At 42.6% G+C, this 23,344-nt stretch overlaps 1 protein-coding gene across 4 annotated transcripts in view; it reads right to left on the reverse strand.

Moving 5' to 3' along the window:
* The window catches only part of KIT (KIT proto-oncogene, receptor tyrosine kinase), an 82,747-nt gene that overhangs the window by 38,730 nt on the left and 20,673 nt on the right, over positions 1 to 23,344 (reverse strand). For all 4 annotated transcript variants that reach the window (XM_030818927.1, XM_003268385.3, XM_030818926.1 and 1 more), the window contains exons 2-4: positions 6,264 to 6,533; positions 3,470 to 3,751; positions 2,268 to 2,404 (exon numbers count right to left, since the gene is read on the reverse strand). In XM_030818927.1, coding sequence (XP_030674787.1) covers positions 2,268 to 2,404; positions 3,470 to 3,751; positions 6,264 to 6,533 — 689 coding nt within the window. The remainder of the gene's footprint in view (positions 1 to 2,267; positions 2,405 to 3,469; positions 3,752 to 6,263; positions 6,534 to 23,344) is intronic.

The following is a 23,344-nucleotide window of genomic DNA, read 5'->3' on the forward strand; positions in this document are numbered from 1 at the left end:
CACTAGTCTTAACTTTTGTTTCTAAAAGGGTATGTGGGAACAAAACTATATTTAAAGGCTTTTCTAGTTTGTAACACTATGTAGATTTCCTACTACCCCCTTCTAAGAGAGTCTTCTAATAATTGGCAGAAATCTACCATTTCACAGCATAAGATCAATTGTCAAGAAGATGTAAGAGCAAGGTGAAGCAACATTTTCAAACTGGCTTTTCCCAGTTCATAGTTTCACAGACTTCTCCACAAAGGCAGAGTGACAATGGACAGATAACATATCAAAGTCTCAATTTAAGGTATCTTCCTTCTAGTTCTTTCAAGAGCCCAAGAGTCCACAACAGAACTCAAACAGGACCTCTGAACTTGTCACCGCTGAAAGGAATAGTGCAGTCATAAGAGATGCAGCATGAACATCCAAACCCAAAGCCCATAATTTAGGATACTGTCAAAAATTCTGATTACAAGCAAGTAAAAATGCGAGGGTTTAGAGGCATGAAGAAAGCTAACCAACCAAGATTAACAGTATTGAACAAACTCCAAGACTCCCTTGCGCTTAAACAATGGCAACAATGCTAAAAAGTCATTTTACCCTAAATTACATTGTGAGTTAAACTTATTCCAAAGCGTCAGAATAAAATATTATGGATTTTTTAATAATTTGATAGTGCTAATAGTATTCCAAATTAAGCCAAAAGATATCAATAAAAGATTCATGGACGAACCTTGGCAGACAGCCATGAGCCCCATCTGCAAGTCACACATTACATACTGTTTGCACGTGATTTGGTTTTCCTTAACCCTTGGAGGTGCACACTGGCATTTCCCCAAAGAGCTCCTAACACTGCAGGCTTATCTACCAGCACCAGTGGATTAATTGGGAATGGCATGCAAGGCTCCTGGGAAAAATGGTTCAGAACAAAACTGCCTGGGGCAATTTAATTTCTCATCTCAAAAAAGGGTAATGTTCAAGTTATACAGAGGCTCAAATGCACACCCAGTCTAAATTGTTCTCTCATCTGAAGCCAAGGATTATAGAAAGCCAATTAATATGAGATTGTATTCTGTAAGGTTAGCCAAAAATCCATACATAAGCTATTGTTTTTATTACATTATATGATACAAAAACTAAAATGTTTCTCTGAGTCATTTGTTTAAAAGAGTAAGTCTATGGTACAATCCATTCTACCAGTCAAGGGCAGGCTTCATTTAGCAAGATATCATCCATCACAGGTCTACATGAATATCATCACGATGTCTTTGCATTATGGTAATCACCATGGTTATTTGTTTAGCAAAGAGTTTTTTAAACAGGCATAAAATTGCCAATGTTGAACATGGGGCAGGAGGAGGAAGAGGAGGAGAAAGAAGACATAGTATTTCTTTTTTCCAATGTAATGCATGCATGTGTAATGAATAAAAACCACTGTGGTAGCTAATTAACTGGATGGCCAAGATTACTCAAACAAAAATTACTGAAAACTTGCTCAATGGGAAGTTTAAAGCAAAGTATTTGGAAATTAAGACAGTGTAAAAACTCTGCTCTTTGAGTAGGGAGAAAATTTCAATAACTAGCTAAAATTTATTTAAGATATGCCTAACCCAGTATCTGAGGTATAATGGCATTGAATATGCATTTGTTAAATGAATGGGAACGTAAACATGCCCAGATGTTTCAGATTAAGGATAACAATTTTATTAATAGTGACTAAAACAAATAGAAAACCATTAGCAACTTAATCTCAGGTAACCAGCCTCAAAGGAGGAAATCAGATCCTTACAAAAAGAAACCCATCTTCAAATGGATAGGCCAATTTGTGGGCGAGGGAAGGGTTTTCTGGTGAATATCTGAGACTGCCTATTCTTTTTAAGTACGGAAGTGGCAACTCTTTTCAATATTTTAAATAGTCTGGCCTAAACAGTATCAATAATAGCTTTAAATCAAAGTATTCATGCAGTTAACCATGTTTTTAAAGTCCCTAACAGAGTTTTTCAAAGAAACAGCATGAAGTAATAACATGAATCTGAAGTTCTCTCAAGTTTCTCAAAATAAATGTATAAAATGAAATTTATTTGTTACTAATAATAAATGTATATATCTCCATGTGGAGGTATGAAAGGGGGAAATATGCAATCCCCACACTCTCCCAGACAATCCACCTCTGACAGACACACTAGCCGAGGCAGTTTCAGGACAGACTCTTCTGAAAGAGAAAAACTTATCATCTCCCACAGAGACAGAACAATATGTTGAGAAGAATGAAGCGATTCACTCACCTGGCTGTTTTCTCTTTTCCACGTTGAGTACACAGAACTAGACACATCTTTTATTGTGCACGTCACTGTGAATTCTTCCCCTTCCCTAAGGAGATAGCTTGCTTTGGACACAGACACAACAGGCACAGCTTTGAAGGCTAGAATGAAAAGAAATGTGGCCCCTCAAATAATTTGTATTATAGCATGAAATTTTGATTTACCATTTCTCCTCAAATGTGTACAGCTTACTTTGTCATCTTTTAAATAAAATACAAAGCATGGTGCTAACCTGTCTCTACTACTTGCATATCTGAAGATATCAGCAATTAAATCATGCATCCTTCAAGTAAATTGAGTAAAAAAAGACAGAAATGCCCACTGTGAGATTATAATGCTTCTGGAAAATGCTTTTTCCAAACCAAGTAGAAGCCCTAGCATAGGGAAGCTGCTTTAATCTTTACTTCAGACAACCTTGATGGTGTCATGAGGATGTGACCAACAACTACTTATATTCTTTTAAACAAACAGGCATCTTTCTCATGCAAATCCTACCCTGCTCACCTCTGGAAATCCCAGGTTTTAAATAATCAAATTGTCCCTAATTTCAGTAAGTATACTTTTTCAAAAGCCTTAATAAAAACTGTACTCAATAGCTGAATGCCAACTGGTGTTGAATTAGATGATCTCTGAGATTTAAAACCTAGATTATCTTCCAGCTAACGAAATATTCTACTTAATGGCACAACCATAACAAGTTCCACAGTCAACTGGAATTTTCCTTCTCAGATCTCAAACAGTTTGAGGATGCATTGCAATTGATCAGCTGAAGGGAAAGCCAATTCGTATGTCAATAGTAAATCAAAGAATGAATCATCTGCATGCTAATCTTTTCAATCAACATAATTCAAGCTGCCCAGTGGACTTCCCTTGGAAGGAATACTTGATGCAATTATGAAACTTTGGGCTGACTTAGGTCAGTCCAGTCTAAATGCCAATCTATGGCAGATACATTCACCTCTATGAGAGGCAGTCATGAACTGCCACACGGGATCAGGACCATGAAATAAACAAACTCAAAAGCAGATGACATTTTTTTGAAGCTGGGGGAACTATGAAGAGCCAGCTCCCTGATTGACTACACTAAGATGGACCAACGAGAAGAGAAGTCTTCTTCAGATAAGTGAGTTCTCAACTCCCAGAGGCAGATAAGAAAGAGCCAGTACCTGGCCTCACTTTCAGGATGAATTTTTCCGACAGCACTGACTTGCCCTCCTGGTCCACGGAACAATGCAAACAGAGCCGATGGTAGGTGCGTTTCACACTTTTGATCATGATGCCCGCCTTGGGGTCAGGAACAAACCTCAAGTCCTTGGGAAGAGGCTTCCCCTGGCACCCCTTGAGGGAATAATTTGTCACTTCTGGGTCTGTGAGAGGACAGCGGACCAGCGTGTCGTTGTCTTCTTTCCCATACAAGGAGCGGTCAACAAGGAAAAGCTTGGCGGGATCTATAGAAGCATATCTAAAATTAGTAGTTGGAATGGCTGGTCACAGACACTGAAAACAATTTTTAAAAGATCTAATATGTTGCCTTCCATGACTAGCGGCCCAAATGGCTGCTTTTTTCTGTGTAAACAAAAGCAAAATTTATCCATCTAGTACTATTGAGAATTAACATTTATTAAACACTTTCCATGTATCACACACTAAGCTTGGACCATTACACTTAATCTCATTTAATCTTCAAATTGCCCCTCCCATGATCAGTACTATCATTATTGCCATTTCATAGATGAAACTGCAGTGTCATAAAAGCAACCCTCCTAAAGTGACATGACCTGGAAATGGCTGATTGGAACTCAAACCCAGGTCCAACAGAGAGCAACATTTGAGCTCTTAAAACTTTGGGAAAACTTTATTACAACTCCAGGCATCATCTGCCAATAAGCCAGTGTGATGATTCCTAGTGAGAGCAGGAAAGGCTTCCTCCTTCTAACCACTCGGTGCAGGACTCTTTCCAGGTTCCAGAGTCTTTCAGCTTCTAAAGAGAATCCAGAAAACTCTCACCAGGCCACCCAGTACCCATGATAGGTGAATCTCACTTGATTCATATTCCTCTGAAGAAACATGTAAATGTAACTTCTGGAAATCAAATAATTTCAAATGCACAAGGGGAGCTTGTGAGTTTCAGGAATGCTGTGGCAAATACCGTAGCCCACCAGGACACTTGTGAGTGAAGGTGAACACTATTAGTGTTTATGACAGGACACCAGGCACAGACTCGGAGTGGCTCAGGCTGACTGGGGCCTCATAGAAGACAGACAAACCTAATTCCGTATACACAATATGCTGCCACCCTCTACAGTGTAATAATACGGATACATGTTTAGGTCCACAGATTTCATTAAAAATCTGTTTTTAAACTGTCCTTTCCATCTGAAACTCAGGTGTTTCACAAACATGAACTTGACATCATTGAAATAGGTTTGTGTTTTATCCTTAACCTTGACCAATTTTGAAAAGAAGTTTTCCAAGATAAATTATGCATCTCCCAGCCTTACTAATTTATTTTGCAAATAAATGACCTCATGATGGTTGAACTATGGATGGTCCCAGGCCATAGCTAGTTACTGTTCTATCTACTCTTTGTAGGTCACTTGAGTCTAGCTCCTACAACGATGCCCCACCTTCCTTCATTGCTGTAACAGAGATTACTTAAATATTCAAACATCTTACATTTGTTATAATTAAGGATAGTTCCAAGATACAGAAGATGACTTTCCCTATAAAGAATGTTTGTGAGCCCCGTTAGAGTTATTTAACCAATTCAACAGTTTTCCTCATTTATTCAATTGTCATGATACTTCATTGCCACCTGGAAATTGCAGAATACCTTCCTGAATGTAAAGAACAGCACAGGGATTAGCTCAGCAATTACAGAAGCATGCCCTGAGGCGAAGTGGTGACTTACCAGGGTATATCTCTTCGCAGCTACCTATTTCAGAAAGGACAACTGATAAAGTGGAGAGGCACAGTCAAGCTTTAGAGTCAGCTTTATGACCTCCTGATGGAGCATGTTAGAATTTGTACCATCCTGGCTCCCTAACAATTACGTAAGGAAGACAGAACAGATCATCTTATCCAAATACTGTAGTGAGGAACTGAACTCAGGAGGTACCCAAGATCTCCAATCTAGAATAAAAGTATCCATTATTCATTCACAATACCATGGATAAGGCCTCTCACTCAGGCCCGTTTCAAAGACAGCCCCAGTCCAGGGACACCCAGAACTAGAAAACAGGACTCTATTTCTCCTCCCGTCACTTGGATATGTCCCTTAAGCTGTCAGTGGAACAGTTTTTACATCAACTACAAGATACACCCCTGCCCAGCATGCTTACTCTTGACAAGGCTATTAAAATCACAGACAAATCACTGAACTTGTCATAGGAAATAAAGCACAGAACTCCAACTACCGTATTTATTTTTCTTTTGTTTATATGAGGTCACATTTTTTTCTATGGACAACTCTACAAAGAACCCATGACAGACATGGGATGTTTAGCTGACCAAATTATTTTTCTGAAATTTACTCCTTAAGAGTGGGCCACATCTTTTGCAGTGTCAGTCTGGTTAGGCCTTGAGAGGCCTTTGGTTCCCTGAAGTGTTTTTACTAAGTGGGAGTATCTAGTATCTCAAGGCATTAAAATGCAGCTTTCCCAAAGGGCCTAATTGATTCTCAGGGTTTACTCAAAGCACCAGCACAAATGGGCTAAACCTACTGTAATCTCATTAGGAAAAGTATCACAGTCCTGCAGTCCTCCAGCTGGGGCCAACCCCAAAGCCACTATGCATCATATCAAAAGATGGGAGAGAACAGTAAAGAAACATGTGTTTTAGGCCTTCTAGACCCAGCCAGAGATATTTTATCTATGGCTCAGTCATCCAGACGTCATCCAAAATTAAGAGCAGGATATTAAATTCTCGAAAGCACAGCACTGCAGAAAGCCAAGCATTTACCTCTAACAAACACATAAATGGAACTGCTTAAGCCGTGTTTGTTGGTGCACGTGTATTTGCCGGTGTTGGTGGCTTCTGCCTTTTCCCTGATCCATTCATTCTGCTTATTCTCATTCGTTTCATCCAGGATCTCAAAAGTCCATTTGACAAAGCCTGGATCAGTGCATAACAGCCTAATCTCGTCGCCCACGCGGACTATTAACTCTGATTTTGCTGGATGGATGGATGGTGGAGACGGTTCCCCTGGACTCACAGATGGTTGAGAAGAGCCTGCCAAGAAAAACAGAATCGTGTTGAGTATGATCTTCTTCCTTGGCGAAATAAAGCACTTCTTCCAATACTGAGTTCCATCTTCTGTGTACTCTACAATAAAAATAGGACAAAGCTGCCCTGCTATTTATGGCTGAAAAGAGAGTTCTGTCTAAAATTTCTTAAGTTCATCTAGAAAATTATTTTCTCCAACCCTCAATTAATCCTGAGGGTCACATTTGGTCCCCAAGCCAGGATGTGCTGAATGTCCCAGCCTTCCCTGGGCTAAACATACAACTGGGTCAAGTTTTCATTCTGAATATGGGCCATCTTCGCAGTGTGGACATGCAGACACCCAGCTTAGAAACAACAGAAACAAAATCTCACACTACAGGAAAAAAAAAAAAAAAAACTACTGGCCTGTCACTCTTTTTGGCAGAATATACATGACCATGACATAGAATAGCTTTTCCTTAAAACTGTGTGAATTCAGTTATTTCTATATAACTCTCTTTACATGGCAATGTTCATCAAAAGGAGAACTATTCACAAATCTCTAAACATTAAGGCAGAAAATGATACACCTGTTTTAACACCCTAATGCCTAAATAGGTTTCCTAGATATGAAACTATTTAGTTTATAAAGATGCAAACTTTAAGCTCTGAATATGAAACCTGAACCCTAGACATTTTACAACAGCCAATTCATTCAGCCATGCATGCCTCCATGTATTCAAATATCTATTCATGAATTATCATCTATAAAAGCACCATGCTAGATGCTGGGGAAAAGTCCATGCTAGTGTGACACATGGTCCTCACATACACTTCAGGGTTTAAAGAACAAACTGCTGGCCAGGTGCTGTGGCTCACGCCTGTAATCCCAGCACTTTGGGAGGCTGAGGTGGGAAGACTGCTTGAGCCTAGGAGTTCGAGACCAGCCTGGGCAACACAGTGAGACCCCCTGCCCAACACATCTACAAAAACTAGAAAAAACATTAGCTGGGCATGGTAGTGGGCACCTGTATTCCCAGCTATATGGGAGGCTGAGGCGGGAGGCTGTGATGGGAGATCACTTAAGCCCAGGAGGTCGAGGCTGCAGCAAACTGTGATTGCAACACTGCACTCCAGCCTGAGTGACAGAGCGAGACTCTGTCTCTCTAAAAACAATAGAACTACTGAAGTAAAACATAGCTATGAGGTTTACTGTCAATCTGAAGAAAAAGCAAGAGGTGGGCTGCAGTGTAACCATATCATAAGGGCAAAGGAGGAGGAGGAGAAGATGACGACAGCATGAAGAAAGGGCTGGCAGTGAAGTGAGCACAAAGCCTCTAGAGTTATTCAGAAACCAGCCTGGCTAAAAAACAGGGTACCTTGCAGAGCACGTGACAGGTGAAACTACGTGGAGTGAAACCAGATCCATCAAGGGTCCTGAACTTCTGGATGTAAATTCTGGGAATGTACCTCAGGGACCCTGTAGATTCAATCTAGGTTTTTCAGCAGAGAAGTGACATGCACAGTGAGATCCCAGAGAATCAACTAGATTCAGGGAAATGAGTGAAACATGCTGGTCGCAGGCCGAAGTAATGAGAACCTACAGTAAGGAATTCAGAATAAAGAGGAAAAGACACCATAGATTGTCAGAGGAGGGCCATAACAGCGGGATGAAAAAGCAAAAGATTGACTCAGGGAAGACCTCAGTGAGGAGGCAGAAGGCAAGGTCCCCACGTGAGGTGGGCTGGGGCAGTGTGATAACAAGATTTCCTAGGGCCTTCAGTCACCTCTTGCAGAAGGGTGAAGGGAATGGTTTATGCACATCAGATTTATGTCCCCTGCCACCATATGCAAGGTTGCAGATGAGGACTGATCTGAGTGAGCCACACAACTTCAGGATGGCTGAGGATAGGGGATGGGGGCATATTCTGAGGGGAGGGGACGTGAGAGGTGTAATTTGCCCACAGGTACAACCTGGCCAGTAATGGGACCTCTCAGCAGTGGGTTGCTTATGACCTGGAATTCAGATGATGGTAGTCCAGTGACACCTTGTGAAGTTAAAAAACAAGATCAGATCATTAAAGAAAAGGGTTTGAGGAACCAACCAAGCTGATCTTAAAGGGCTCTTCCAGCCAAGAGGGTGTAGGAAAGGGTCATGAGAGATTTAAGAAAAAGATTTAAGAAAAAGAACCACCAGGAAGAAAAGGGAGAGAGGCTAAGTGGCAAAGAAGGCAATGCAGTACAACGTTGCAAAGAGAGGGTGGTGGCTCTAAGGGCAGATGCCACAGTAAGATGGCAGGGAATGAACAAAAGACCCCTAATCTGGTTACAAAGAGACTGCTGGAAATTCTAAAGTACAATTTCAGTTGAGTGGGAAGTGTCGTTTGCTCCAGGGTTACAGGCTGCAAATGCAGACCTCTGCCTTGGGTGGTTCTGGCAGTACAAGACAGAAATAGAGATCTGTAGCCAAACCAGGCTTAAAGGTAAACAGGAGACCCCCTCACATATGAAACAGAAAGAAGAGCACTTGTGGGTAGGGACAGACTGAAGGTGCTTTATAGGAGGGTGGAAATTGTTTCCTGCAGGTGTGTGTATAGATGACCAGTCTCAATTCCTCTTTATTAGCCAAATATTGCCTGTGCTGGCATCAACTGTAGCTCCATTATGTCAAGCAAAGTACACCCCAGACCAAAAGACAGTAAGGCCAATTATAAGCATTAAATATTATTAGGCAGCAACAATGTCATAAAGGCTATAGAATGAGACGTTGAGTCCACTAGGTGCAGCATCTAAATGTGGCAGCAAGAATATGGACACGCAGTGGCCAGGATTATTTTCAGCGTTGTACAGAGCACTAAATAATAAAAACAGAGGCAGCAATAGAGATGCTATTATTTATATTATTTATTCCTTTTAAAAAGGAACGGTTCCCAATGAATGTGCATGATATTGATAGCAAATTGGACCCAATAATTCTTAAAGAATTTACACTGCAATCTATTTCAATCAATTCCATTTTCTCATGGGTTGATCTAATGGATATAGATAATTACAATCCAGTCAAACAGCCTTGACTTCCTGAGACACACCAGGCCAATGCAGCTAAGTCTGGCTGTGTGACATAGGCGTATCACCCTAACTCTGTGTCCAAGTTTCCACACCTGGAAAATGAGGATAAAAATGCCCTCATCTCATAGAGTTTTTCTGAGAATTAAGTGAAGTAACACACGCAAGGAGATTAAAACAGGACTGGATAGTTTTTAATACATGCTATCATAGAAAAGCAGGAAAGCCTTTTAGCACACCAAGCGAGAGCCTGGCTCTTGAGTTAGGACCGTCTGGACTTGCATCTTGGCTCTGCCACTAAGTGCATAACCCTGAGGCAAGTTCCTACTCAACTCTGCCCTCAGCTTCTCATCTGTAAAGTGGGGATAGTAACAGTACTTATTTTATAAGGCTGTTATGTAAAGCTCTTCGAACGATGCTTGGGTACATGGAAAACACAGTAAATGTTAGGCCCACTTATTCCAGAAATGGAACTTCTTATTGGCCCTCCAAATCAGTCCGGACTCACCCACTTCCTATGTATGGGAAGAGTTTCCATCATCTGCCGAACATGTTCCTACTGGCTTCCCCCTCTCGGGCAGCATATCCTAGCATTCTTTCCTTCAGAGCCCCCTCCACACACCCTGCATCCCTTCCATTCCTGCTGTCCCACCCGAGACCAGCCAACTACTTCACAGAGGTAACATCCTCTCCTAAAGGACTCCCCGCCAGCCGCCACCCACCCCACCCCAACTCATCCTCCCTCAAAACTCTGAGGTCCATCAGCCTAAAACAATATCCTTTTAACAACTCCATCCCCAGCCTCAAAACCACAACAGAGGCAGCAGCAGCTAACAACAGTAGCAGCTCTTACAACTTTAAAGAAACTGCCATGGGGTTAACTTCTAGCTGTTTTCCCTGGACCCAACCTGCCTCTCCTTAGGCTGACTGGCTAAGGATCCTGAGAACATTCTTCATCCATTGTCATGCCCATCATCCTTTCTGCCTGTGTCCCTTGGACACGTCTTGTCTTGTGTAAAGCCCCGCTGAAGACAGCCTCTTCATGGATATTGTTCCCTAGCCACTCCATGTTGCGATAACCTGTCCTCACTAAATCCCACCAACAGAGGCAGCCCATCACTCATTTGCCTTGTACTGATGTTCAACTGTGTCCATTATCTCCTACATCCACTCCAAGGTCTTAGATCCCGCAGGTAAGGATCCTAAATCGTCCTTTTCCCTCTAGCACAGTAATGAAAACATTTTCTTCAATCCTGAGCATATGAAAGAATAAAGAGAGGATAGGCTCCTAAACAAACACCCAGTCCCTATAACAGATGTCAACAGTCTACAGATCTATCCCCAAAAGATGACCCATGTCGATTCTGCTGCTCCACCAAGAAAAGCTTGGCTTCATCAAGTCAAACAGCCACGCATCCCTCCAAATAAGGGCCCTCTAAACTCAAGATCATGAGTTCATGCTTCACTTCTAGAGTTTTAAAAAATAATTAAAATAATTGCCACCAGAAGTATTCAGGGTTTTATTTTCAAAATAAATGATTTATAAACTCACATTATAAAACGAAAATAGGGCTTTTATTAGGGTGGGACTGTAATGTTTATTCTCTTTTTAAAATTCTTTAATATTGTTATAGTAGTCTCACAATTTTTAAAAAACGTAAAGTTTTTTAAGAGTATAGGTTCATATTAAGAGAACGCCTTTCAAAAAGGTATTCCAACTTAGCTTTGAAATTGCTCTGAAATTCCAAATTTTGAAATGTGCATGGTAGATAGCAAGTTCTTAACAAATGTTTGTTGAACTGTGTTTTATTTACCCCAGGACTTTTTGCATTAGCAAATGTACTTCCCAAATTATGTTTGGCTAAGGCTAATATTAAGAGTTGTTTTCTGTTCCCTGAACACATGTTAATTAATTAACCCAAAAAAAGGATAGGTGGTAAAACCCAACACTCTGGAGACCAACTAGTACCATAAGGAATGATGGCTTTAAGCTAGGAACTCCAGGAACTATTCAATAAATACTTATCCCAGCTACTTGATAAGTGCTGAACCTAGAAAATGGCCTTTGCTCTCAAAGAGCATAAAGGAGGAAGGGGACATTTATGAACAGTCAACAATGCGAGATTTTAGTGATAGTTCAAAATAAAAGAAATGCCAACACACCCTCTGGCTTATAACCTCTTCAGGTACTTGCTATGTCTCCCTCATCACTAGTAGTATACAATTCAACCTAAATAATTGAAAGCAGAAACTCAAACCCATACTTGTACAGCAATGTTCCCAGCAGTATTACTCACCAAAGCCAAAAGGTGGAAACAACCCAAATGTGGTCCAATAACTTATGAATGGATAAAATGTGGTATATACATACAATGGAACATTACTCAGCCAAAAAAAAAAAAAAGTAACATTCTATACATGCCACACATGAATGAACCTTGCAAACAGTATGCTAGGTCAAATGTGCCAGACACAAAGGCATATTGTATGATACCAGTTATATGACGTACCTAGGATAGGCTAATTCACAGAGACAGAAAGTAGAACAGGTTAATCAAGGTGTGGGGAGGGAGTACAGAGGGGGATGGACAGTTATTATTTAGTAAGTACAGTTTCTGTTTGGGATATGAAGAAGTTCTGGAAATGATTAGTAGTGATGGTTACACAACATTGTGAAGATACTTGGTGCCACACAGAACTGGGACACTTAAAAATAGTACATCCTAAGTTACATGTATTTTACCACAATTAATTTTTTAAAAACTCAACAATTCTTTAAGCCCAGCTAAACCTAAAACCTGCCTCAGCTATCTTGACGCTTTTTTATCTGATCACACTGGCCTCTATTATTAGCCTCTGTGAGCCCCTCAATGTTGTTTTAAATCACGTCATTAAAAAATTAATTGCTTCACTATTTTTATTTAGTTTTTCTATACAGTTGAGCTTATACTAAATAAGCATTGGCAGGAGAAGGTCTTTTAACTCTGAGCGGAAAGACCTGGAAGCTCTTATTTTAAACCACAGTGACCCTGCCTAAGGCATTTTTAATGTCCAATACTATTAAGTTCTTCTCTAGTGTATCTTCGCTCTTCTGCTCACACCATGAGTCATCTGGTTTTATCCCCAAACCTGCTTAAGGGAGTTGTATTTGATATTTTATTATGTATAAATTAAATGTATAAAGTGCACATTATGAAAATTGGTGAAAAATGAGTGTGTGCTTCTGGGGAGAAAGATGCTAATTTTTCCATAACTAAGAAAGGCTTTATATGGGTCGCTCAACTAAAGAAAGCCTACTATTGAATTAAATGTGGGCAAACATTAGCAGATTGGAGGAGGGCCTCCAATTTACAAAAACTTAGCAGGGGTTCTGCATTTGGGTTGTTTCACAAGTACTCCATTTAAGGACACAGAAATAAGGAATCACAGACCCTGCATTGTGGGTGTGGTGTATGGAAAGAATGGCAGCTCAGAACTTTCCTGAGAAAGCCCATCGCTCAACCAAAACTCAAAGAAGAGGCTTTGGCCCTCCATTAAAAGATAGGCAACTGTCCACCTTCTGTTTTTAAGTAAAAATGAAATATTCAAAGCATACCTGTAGTATTTTTTTTTAACACGTCAATTCACAGACTAGTTGAGACTGCAATTCTGGGCGCAGTAATCTGTGGAAGTAGGAGCGACCTGCTGATGGAGCCCAGGGGTGCTCCCCGGCAACTTCAGCAGTGGCTGGCCCAGGTCAACCACGACTGCAAGGTCTTTCTATCCTTCACAAAAGGCTAAAGCTCCAACAACTGGATTGATAGCTGCGGTTAAAAGTAAGGAAGTCCTTTCTAAACTGTCATCCTTTCTAAACTGTCCTCCTTTGGACACAAATATAAGGAACTAGACAAAATAATGGCGGGGAACAACACCCACCACATTAGAGAGGCCTATTCTAGTTTTGGGGAAGTGGAGCAGGAAGAACTGTGACTAGGGCAGAGCCTGTGCATTGCAGTTCAACTACTCTCCGGTTCACATAGTGTTTAACCACAATTCGTAATAAAAAAGCTAATGATTTGTATATCATACTGTTTCAGACATACTTTTATATCCCCATAGGAATAAACTGGATGAAAACCATGATGGAAGGATCCCAGTAATCGCCCACAACACCCATGAGGCTTTACAAACAAAGAGATGATACTGGAAATAGCGTGCAGATTGGGGAGGGGGAGTATGAGCTCAGTGAAAACCACACGAGTCCTCAAAACACTCTTGCCCAGCAGTGGGGAGACTAAATCAACTCTGCATCACCCACATGAACCAAAGGAAGCCATGCAACAGAGAATCCCAAAAATGTCCCTGTTCTACTGTGGGGAGCCCACTGCACCATCGTCATTCAAGTCTGACCTTTCCACATGCATGTACTGCGTAACCAGAACTAGATGTTCATGCGGGAACTCACAGCCCTGTGCATACAAAGACATAATGCTAATGAAATAAAAACATCAAGAGGTGACGCACGTGCTACAGGCCTGTGCTGCCCGGAAGGACCATGAAAGGGTGTAGGGGAGAGCTGAGCCAGGAAGACCTTGTGTATGTGTTTGCATGTGTATGTGTTTCTATGTGTATTCAAGGAAAAGGAAGGTGAAGACGAAGTTCTCAAAGCACGAAGGGGTGTGGTGCTTCAGGAAAAGCTAGTCCTACGGTGACCCCAACCCAACCAAACTGTGAGCTCTCACAATCCAAAGTAAGGTCTCTGTCCAGTGCCCGGAATATAGCACGTACTAAGTGCAGGGGGAAGGAATGCCTACAGTACAGAAGATGCAAAAGGGCAGAAAGGAAAGAATGGTTAAATAATTTGTGGCATCACCCTACAGAGCAATGCTTTTTCATTGAGGATGTTTGATTATGAGTCTTTTTTTTTTTTTTTTTTTTTGGAGACGGGGTCTTGCTGTGTCGTCGCTGAGGCTGGAGTGCAGTGGCGCGATCTCGGCTCACTACAGCCTCTGCCTCCTGGGTTCAAGCAATTCTCCCACCTCAGCCTCTCAAGTAGCTGGGATTGCAGGGGCACACAACCACACCTAGCTAATTTTTGCATTTTTAGTAGTGATGCAGTTTCACTATGTGGACCAGTCTGGTCTCGAACTTTTGACCTCAGGTAATCCACCCGCCTTGGCCTCCCAAAGTTGATTATGAGTCTTCTTGAAGGTCGATTTCACTCAGTGGTAAATAATTTTAAACAGTCTTTCATATTGTTTTACATATTGTAATATAGAAGGTAAAATCAAACGTACTTTTTTGAGGAGGAAATAAATGAGTTTTCGAAGAAACTGAATCACTTTACAACTACATATTCCCAAATGTCCCACTCAAATCCCTGGTACCTCCAATCTTTAAAAGTAGTTCCATGGAAAAGTTTGAGAACATGCCTGGATGGATCACACTTTCTATTTCCAAAGATTTTTCTGGGTAAGAGAAAGTTCAGATCTATCTTTAATCCAGTAATACAGAGATTAAAGCACTTATTTAGGCAGAACTCAGGAGTAAAATCTGCTCAGGTCTAGGAGTGCTGGCTGACACCTGTCATCTTAGCACTTGGGGAGGCCGAGGCAGGCAGGTCACTTGAGTCCAGGAGTTATAGACCAGCCTAGGCAATATGGTGAGACCCCATTTCTACAAAAAATACAAAAATTAGCCAGGTGTGGTGGCACGCTCCTGTAGTCCCCAGGTACTCAGGAGGCTGACGTGGGAGGATCACCTAAGCCCAAGAGGTCGAGGCTGCAGTGAGCTGAGATTGTGCCACTGCACTCCAGCCTGAGGAGCAGAGTAGGGCCCCATTTCAAGAAAAACAAAAAACCTACTCAGGTTTAGTCATGAGGTGAATGATAGGTAACTGTTTGACATCATCTCCTCCTTATCTTTCATTGTAATACTCCCATGTCCAGGCCTGAGAAACCAGTTCCTTTGGACAATGCAAATTTCTGTTTAGCTTTTAAAAATTAAAGATATGTCCTATCTGCATGCCAGGTCTCAGTGCTGTATTATGTACATGATATTTAGTGATTTTACAGAATTTGGACAGTTTAAGGTTTCAAGCAATAGCATTATACCATTTTAAAATGATTAGCCATTTAAAATTCACAAAATAACAGACTTCATTACAGCATATTTAGTTTTTTTTTTTTTTTTTTTTTTTAAGTAGCTCCTTAAGTATATTTCAAGGTTGGTCTAAAGATGATGAACTAATTGACACAGGGGAATCACAGAACAGAGAAATAAAGCTAAAGCTAGAGTGTCAGTAATTAATGGCAAACAAGGCTGGATCAGTAACAAAGCAAGCACTTGTGTGATGTGTCCTCATTGATGAAATGGGAATTGAGCTCCTATCATTTGGCCTGGGAGTACAAAGAAGGGGCTCACAGCCCCGTGGGGAAGACAGACTCACATAATTACCATACAATGAAGCAAGTACAGGCTAAAACACAGGGCAGAGTATTATGTAGAAGTCAGCTGGGAAACTAAGGCAGTGGGCACGCGGAGAGGGCTCAGAAAAAGATTCCTAGGGCTCAAAACAAGTGATGTGTGTGGCCAGGCTGAGGGGTAGAAGAGGAGAAAGGTCTATCACTTGGGTCAGGGGAGAAGGGAGAGACATTCAAGACCAAATATCACAGAACCAGTAGCGTCAGTGCCTAGGAGTCACAAAATCATTCAGAATTGCTGCAGGTGTGAGGCCAGAGAGGGACGGAGGGCAGGACCCCCTGAGGCCTCCTCCGTCATGGTAAGGGGGTGAGCTGCAGATGTATGTTTTAGGAGGACTCCTCTGGGAGCCATGAAGGACAGTGCAAGGGGAACAGAACCGGAGAAAGGTCAGCCAGGAGACAACCAGTCAGCGACCCAGAAAAGAGCTGATGAAGGCATCAACCAGACGTGGTGGGATGAAGGGGAGGGGTGGCTATATGCCAGGTGAGCCTGGGACCTTGGGTGGGCTGGCCCTGGACAGTGAAGAAGAAGGAGAAAAATATCCCTGGTTTTGTCTTACATGATGGGGAGATGGGGTGCCAATAGATTGGAGGGGTAAAACAGAGTTTGAGGCATTTGGCCCAGCAGGCAGCAGCAAAAAGGTTCTGGAAACTGGAGGCAGGAGGTGGGGACAGGTCGAGACCACAGATATACTCTGGAGTCTTACTGGCACACAGAGGGTGGTAGTGGTATCCATTAAATCCCCCAGGGAGGGAGTGGAGACTACAAAGAACAGAGGGGCCAGAGAGAAATGACAAGGCCCAGGGTGGCTCAAGTAGGATAGAGATGACAATGACTCCACTGCTAAAGGAGAACCAGGAAATGCCAGATCAGACAGTGCACAGGGCCTTCTATTAGGTTGGTGCAAAAGTAATTGTGGTTTTTGCCATTACTTTTAGTGGCAAAATAGATGGACACTAGAATTTCAGGACAAGGCAGTAGGTTGGGGAGCAGAGAAGGATGGGGAACCCACCCCCAAGTCTCCAGGGCACAGGACTGGCCACTGACAGCAGTGAGGAGAAACAATCATAGAACTCACACACTCATTAGCAACCCCAGCTGCGTGTCAGAACCACCAGAGCTTTGCCCACAGGAGTCAAACCAGGATCTCTAGATGCACAGCCTGGCGACTGGTACAGCAGAAGCAGACCTGGCCATTGGTATGGCAGAAGTGGGACATGGAAGAAGGGAGCTTTGTTGTGCTGCTGGGGGAGCAGCAACTGTGGGGGCTGGCTGGTGTCAGGGAGGAGTTTGGGGGAGGAGGTGGAGGGAGGACCCTCGGAGTCAGTGAGTGTGGGAGACAGTGCCTGATGGCAGCATGAAGACACAGGGTGCTTCCAGAGGGCTCAGAATGAAGAGTTGGGGAGATGAACATCCACAGAGGAAGATGGCAATAAAGAAAGAAGGAACTGAGGGGAGGGATAGCCAGAGGGGTGACTAGAAGGGCTCCTAAGTTGACCTGCCCAGGAGCTGATGCATGTGTCAATAAGGTGCAGAAGCCCATTTTGGGCTCAAGCCCCCCCCTTTTTTGGACCTACTCTTTTCGGGAGACTCTCAGTGGTACAAAGGCGCCTATGGTACATGTAGGTCCCACATTTCCCAGGACATGTGAGACGAAGTGGTTCCCAGGCTCGCCAAGGCTAGAGAGGGATGTCACACTGCACACAAAGGCACATCCTTTGCAGCGGAGGCAGTCAGGCTGCACCACCCCACCCCACCCACCTTCCACCCGCACACCTCTGTGTGGGCGTTCAACCTGGGTGGATTCACTTGTAGTTTGGGCCCTTCCTGCCTCTGCTGCTGAGTAGTTTCCTCCTCAGGGCCAAGTCAGCCCTTCAATTTTCTGCCTTAAACCACACGGACATAGTGCCAAGGTATCATTTGTGCCAATCCCACCTTTCCTGTAGCATCTTCATGTTCTGTTTTTCTGTCTTTTATTTTTGTGATCTCTGGGCAAATCAGACAGACTTCATTCTCTGTGATGAAGCATTTCCCCACTCAGATTCCTCAACATTGCCCAGCTGGGAGATTCATTTTAGTGCAACCCTCACCTTGACTCATTCCTTCCACCAGTTCCCAATTCACAAGCGTGCCACCTGGTGGCAAAAGAAGATGCCCTCAGGCTGCTTCTGCTTTTTGAACAGCACTCCCAGGATAGAGAACATGTTAAATGTTCTGTGCGCTTCTAAGGAAACTTACTAAGAGGACCCAGCAGCAATGACTCACGCTTCCGGTGAGTGTGTTTTAGAGATAGGACATCTGTCAAAGCTTTTCTCAGGCTGGAGAAGACAAGCAAAATTATTAAATGTTTGGTGTCTGTTAAATATTTAATATTTGTATATGTTAGATGAAATGTATAACTGCATACTTTTGCGGGTAGTTACACTTGGGTTTTGGGGGTTTTGTCTTCCCCATCCCCCTGCCTTTTTGTGGAGAACGAGGTCTCACTATGTTGCCCAGGCAGATCTCGAACTCCTGGGCTCACGCTATTCTCCTGCCTCTGCCTTCCTAAGTGCTGGAATTACAGGTGTGAGCCACCGCACCCGGCCATAACTGCATACTTTTGCTCTTAAGCAATTAGTGAAGGATGCGAAGGGGAAAGTATATACTGGTAGAGACATAGCAGTTCTGGATTCTAAATCATTAGGCAAGTTACTTAGGTTCTCTAGGCCTTGTTTTTCTCATTTGACAAATGAGAAGAGTTAGTCTAAAGCCACTAACAATTCTAAGATCTGTAATTAAATGCTTAGAAGAAATAAATGCTGAGGTGATAGGATAACCCCAATTATCCTGATTTAATCATTCTACATTGTTTGGAATTAAACACGTAGGCCATCGGAAGGTTAAGATAGGCCGGGCATAGTAGCTCACACCTGTAATCCCAGCACTGTGGGAAGCTGAGGCGGGAGGATCACTTGAGGCCAGGAGTTTGAGACCAGCATGGCCAACATGGCAAAACCCCGTCTCTACTAAAAATACAAAAATTAGCCAGGCGTGGTGTAGCATGCCTGTAATCCCAGCTACTCAGGAGGCTGAGGCACAAGAATCGTTTGAACCAGGGAGGCAGAGGTTGCAGTGAGCCGAGATTGCGCCACTGCACTCCAGCTCGGGTGACAAGGCGAGACTCTGTCTTTAAAAAAAAAAAAAAACGGTCAAGACAAAGAAATATCGGCCGGGCGCAGTGGCTCACACCTGTAATCCCAGCACTTGGGAGGCCGAGGCAGATGGATCACTTGAGGTTAGGAGTTCAAAACCAGTCTTGGCCAACATGCTGAAACCCTGTCTCTACTAAAAATACCAAAAAAATTAGCCGGATATGGTGACATGTGCCTGTAATCTCAGCTTAGGAGGCTGAGGGAGGAGGATCGCTTGAACCTGGGAGGCGGAGGTTACAGTGAGCCAAGATTGTGCCACTTCACTCTAGCCTGGGCAACAGAGCAAGACTCCATCTCAAAAAAAAGAAAAAAAAGATAAAGAAATCTCTTACATTAATAAAAATTCTGTGCTTGGGCCAGGCACAGTGGCCCATGCCTTTAATCCCAGAATTTTGGGAGGTCAAGGTGGGAGGATTGCTTACCCAGGAGCTCGAGACCAGCTTGTGCAATGTGGCTAAACATCATCTCTGCAAAAAATACAAAAATTAGTCGGGCATGGTGGCATGTGCCTGTACTCCCAGCTCCTTGGGAGGCTGAGGTGGGAGGATCGCTTGAGCCCAGGAAGTTGAGGCTGCAATGAGCTGTGATCGTGCCACTACACTCCAGCCTGGGAGACAAAGAGAGATCCAATCTCAAAAAAAAAAAAAAAAAAGAAAAGAAAATTCAGTTCTTGTACATAGAAAACACTCAAATGTTTGTGGCAAGAATGAATAGCAGTGATTCTCTTATAATATAACTATAACTAAACATCTACTTTGTTTTTGTTTGTTTTTGAGATGGAGTCTCGCCCTCCCAGGCTGGAATTAAGTGGCACCATCTCGGCTCACTGCAACCTCCGCCACCGTGCCCAGCTAATTTTTGTGTTTTTAGTAGAGTCAGGTTTTCGCCATGTTGGCCAGGCTGATCTCGAACTCCTGGCCTCAGGTGATCCACCCAACTTGGCCTCTCAAAGTGCTAGGATTACAAAGGTGTGAGCCACCATGCCAGGCCTACTTTGTTTTTATACTACTCTTTGGACACAGAATTAGAATAAAGACCTAAACATGAAATTTGACTTACGGCTCTGACATCTTATAATTAACTCTGAAGATGCAAATATCATTCGACACTCAAAGACGGACCTTTCTCAGCTAATTATGTGGTCAGACTTCTAGATACACACACATTACCAGCAGCAAAGACCTTCATAGGACTACTTAATATATTCTCTTCTCACTCACTCATCCTAACAAAAATACAACCTAATGCTTGAGGAAAGACCTCCCCTTTTGACCTCAGAGACAGACTAAGAGGAAACCCTTCTCTGCCATGATGAAGTCAGTCTTTGAGGAGTTGGATAAGGTCTGGATGTGACAAGCAAAATATACTGGGATCCATCCCTGAGCAGAAAGGAGGAACTTTCTCATTTCCAGTGGGTTCTTCCCAACAGCCCAGCACAGTCCCCCGTTTCCCCGCAGCCCCCACCCCCATCCCCGCCGCCGTAAATATGTAGATTTCTGTGTTTTGATTTCTGGAAAGCACATATTGAAACGTGAACCAGAAAAGCACTAAGGATTGGAATCCAATAAACACCAGAACAAGGCCCTCACCATCTGTGAGGTTTGGGGTCAGAGTAGAGAGCTCATCCCTTCTTTGAACATTTGCTTCCTTCACTTAAAGAACAATTCAGAACAAAGTAAAAAGAAACAGGTCAAAAGAGCATGGCAGAGATCAGCCACACTAGTCAAAGGCTTCACCCCCCAAGACCTAGGACATACAAAAGGGAGCCCTGGTGCAGTCTCACCTCTGAGCAGATCCTCCTGGCTGCACGCTCCACAAACAGATGGGCGCCGCCAGATCCTTGCAAGATCCTGCAGGAGTACCTCTCAAGTGCAAACTGCCTTCATGTTAGCATTGTCCTGGACATGCACGGGTGTGGGCGAGTGTGAGCTAGGCGCTCCAATATTCACTAATCACCACATTTCTTCCTATCAGGAAACTCAAACTTCTGCAAAATGTCAATTCCCTGCAGGCTCAGGAGGGGAAATGGGGTTTTTGAGGAAGACAAATAAGGCCGGCGCGGTGGCTCATACCTGTAATCCCAGCACTTTGGGAGGCCGGGGCAGGTGGATCACCTGAGGTCAGGAGTTCGAGACCAGCCTGCCCAACACGGTGAAACCTCATCTCTACCAAAAATATAAAAAATTAGCCAGGTGTGGTGGTGGGCGCCTGTAGTCCCAGCTACTCGGCAGGCTGAGGCAGGAGAATCACTTGAACTGGGAAGGAGGAGGTTGCAGTGAGCTGAGATCATGCCACTGCATTCTGGCCTGGGCAACAAGAGCAAAACTCCTTCTCAAAAAAAAAAAAAAAAAAAAAAAGGACGAATGAAAACTTCAAGACATAAAAAAAGTGTGACAACCCTAAACTCGAGTTCTAACTTATGGCATCTAATTTGAATGATATCAAACGAAACATAGATAAGTGAGAGGCTGATTAACATTTATACATACACATATGCGTATCTGTGTGCACGTGTGTATATATATGCATATATCTGGCAACTGGGGCATTTAAGAAATGTTTTACTATGGTAAAATATACATGACATAAGATTTACCATTTTAACCTTGCAAGTATACAGTTCAGTGGCATTAAGTACATTCACATTGTTGTACGGCCATCACAATTATCCATTTCCAGAACTTTTTCATCATCCCAAACAGAAACATTGCATAATGACTCACCATTCTCTCCTCCCTCCAACCCCTGATCAACATGATTCTACTTTCTGTCTGGATGAATTTCATTATTCTAGGTACCTCGTATAGGTGGAATCATACACTGTTTGTCCTTTTGTCTCTTGCTTATTTAACTCAATATAATGTCTGCAAGGTTCATCTATGTTGTATCATTTGTAAAAGTTGACTTCCCTTTTAAGGCGGAATAATATTCCATTGTGTATATGCTATATTTTTGTTTATCCATTTGTCTTGACATTTTATTAATATTATTTCCCTAAGGCATTTTTAAAACTTGTCTTCAATTATTATCTACATTTGGTAAAGGCCTGATTTTCTAGCTCTTAAAAATGCTAGAAATTTTACTTGACTCAGATACTTAAGCTAATTTTCATTATAATGGGTAAATCAGTACATTTTGTTAGTGAATATACTCTGAAATCCTGCTTTAATGGGCCTGTCAAATATGGAAAATTGCACCTTCCCCTCCATCCCACACTGAACAGGCAGGACATTTTTCCGTCTATTTCCACTTTCAAAAATGTCACTTTATGGCCACAGGGATGGTTTATATCAAAGGAAGTAAAAACAAAATTATTAATAAGAAAAACAAGTTTTATCTGAGGCCGTTGCTAGAAAAAAGGTTACTGCCCTTGATAACTGTTCTGCAGATAGACTTCAATTATCAGCAGAACAGTTCACCTACAGCTCCGGATAACAAGCAGAGGCGAATCTCCTTTCTCCCCTCTTTCTGGAGTTGGTAAAACATTCAAGGAGCCCCTTTTCACTTGCCTTTGTGTTACCTTGCCATAGAGGAGGATCTATTTTTTAAGTGCTAGAGAGAGCCAATTTCCAGGAAGGCAGTGCATGTGTTTTAGAATATGAGTTTAATTTAAAGGGCTCACAAGTGAGCAGCTCACAGTGTCACTCCTGGGAGCAGGGCCCTCAGCTCTAGAGGGACAAGGTAAAGGCTGCGCTTGGGTGGAGGCAGAGGAACTCACCCTGGGTGGCCTCGGTGTTTCTCCCAGAATACAAGGCTGTCTCCTTCAGTGAGTCTTCAAGGGGGCACAGCAAAGGTGGGGGAGGGGGTCATGTTAGCAACTTACTCCCAAATGGTTCAGAAAAAAATATGTATATCAAACAAAATAAATGTGGCAAAATGTTAACAACTGGTGTACTGGAGTTTTCTGTACTAATCTTGCAATTTTCCTGTAAGTTTGAAATTATTTCCAAAAAAGGAGCTTTAAAACAAAAAGTGGGTCCAGCTTTGTAACTTTACTCAGCAATATTGGAAAGTCTAGAAGGAGGATCAGACACTGGAAATTATGGTGCTTCTCTGAGCTTGGATGAGCAGGTGAAAACAAGAGGAATATTACGAAAACAGGTGTGGGTTTTGGAG

Source organism: Nomascus leucogenys, chromosome 9, assembly GCF_006542625.1.
Source record: "Nomascus leucogenys isolate Asia chromosome 9, Asia_NLE_v1, whole genome shotgun sequence".
NCBI classification, from domain to species: domain Eukaryota; kingdom Metazoa; phylum Chordata; class Mammalia; order Primates; family Hylobatidae; genus Nomascus; species Nomascus leucogenys.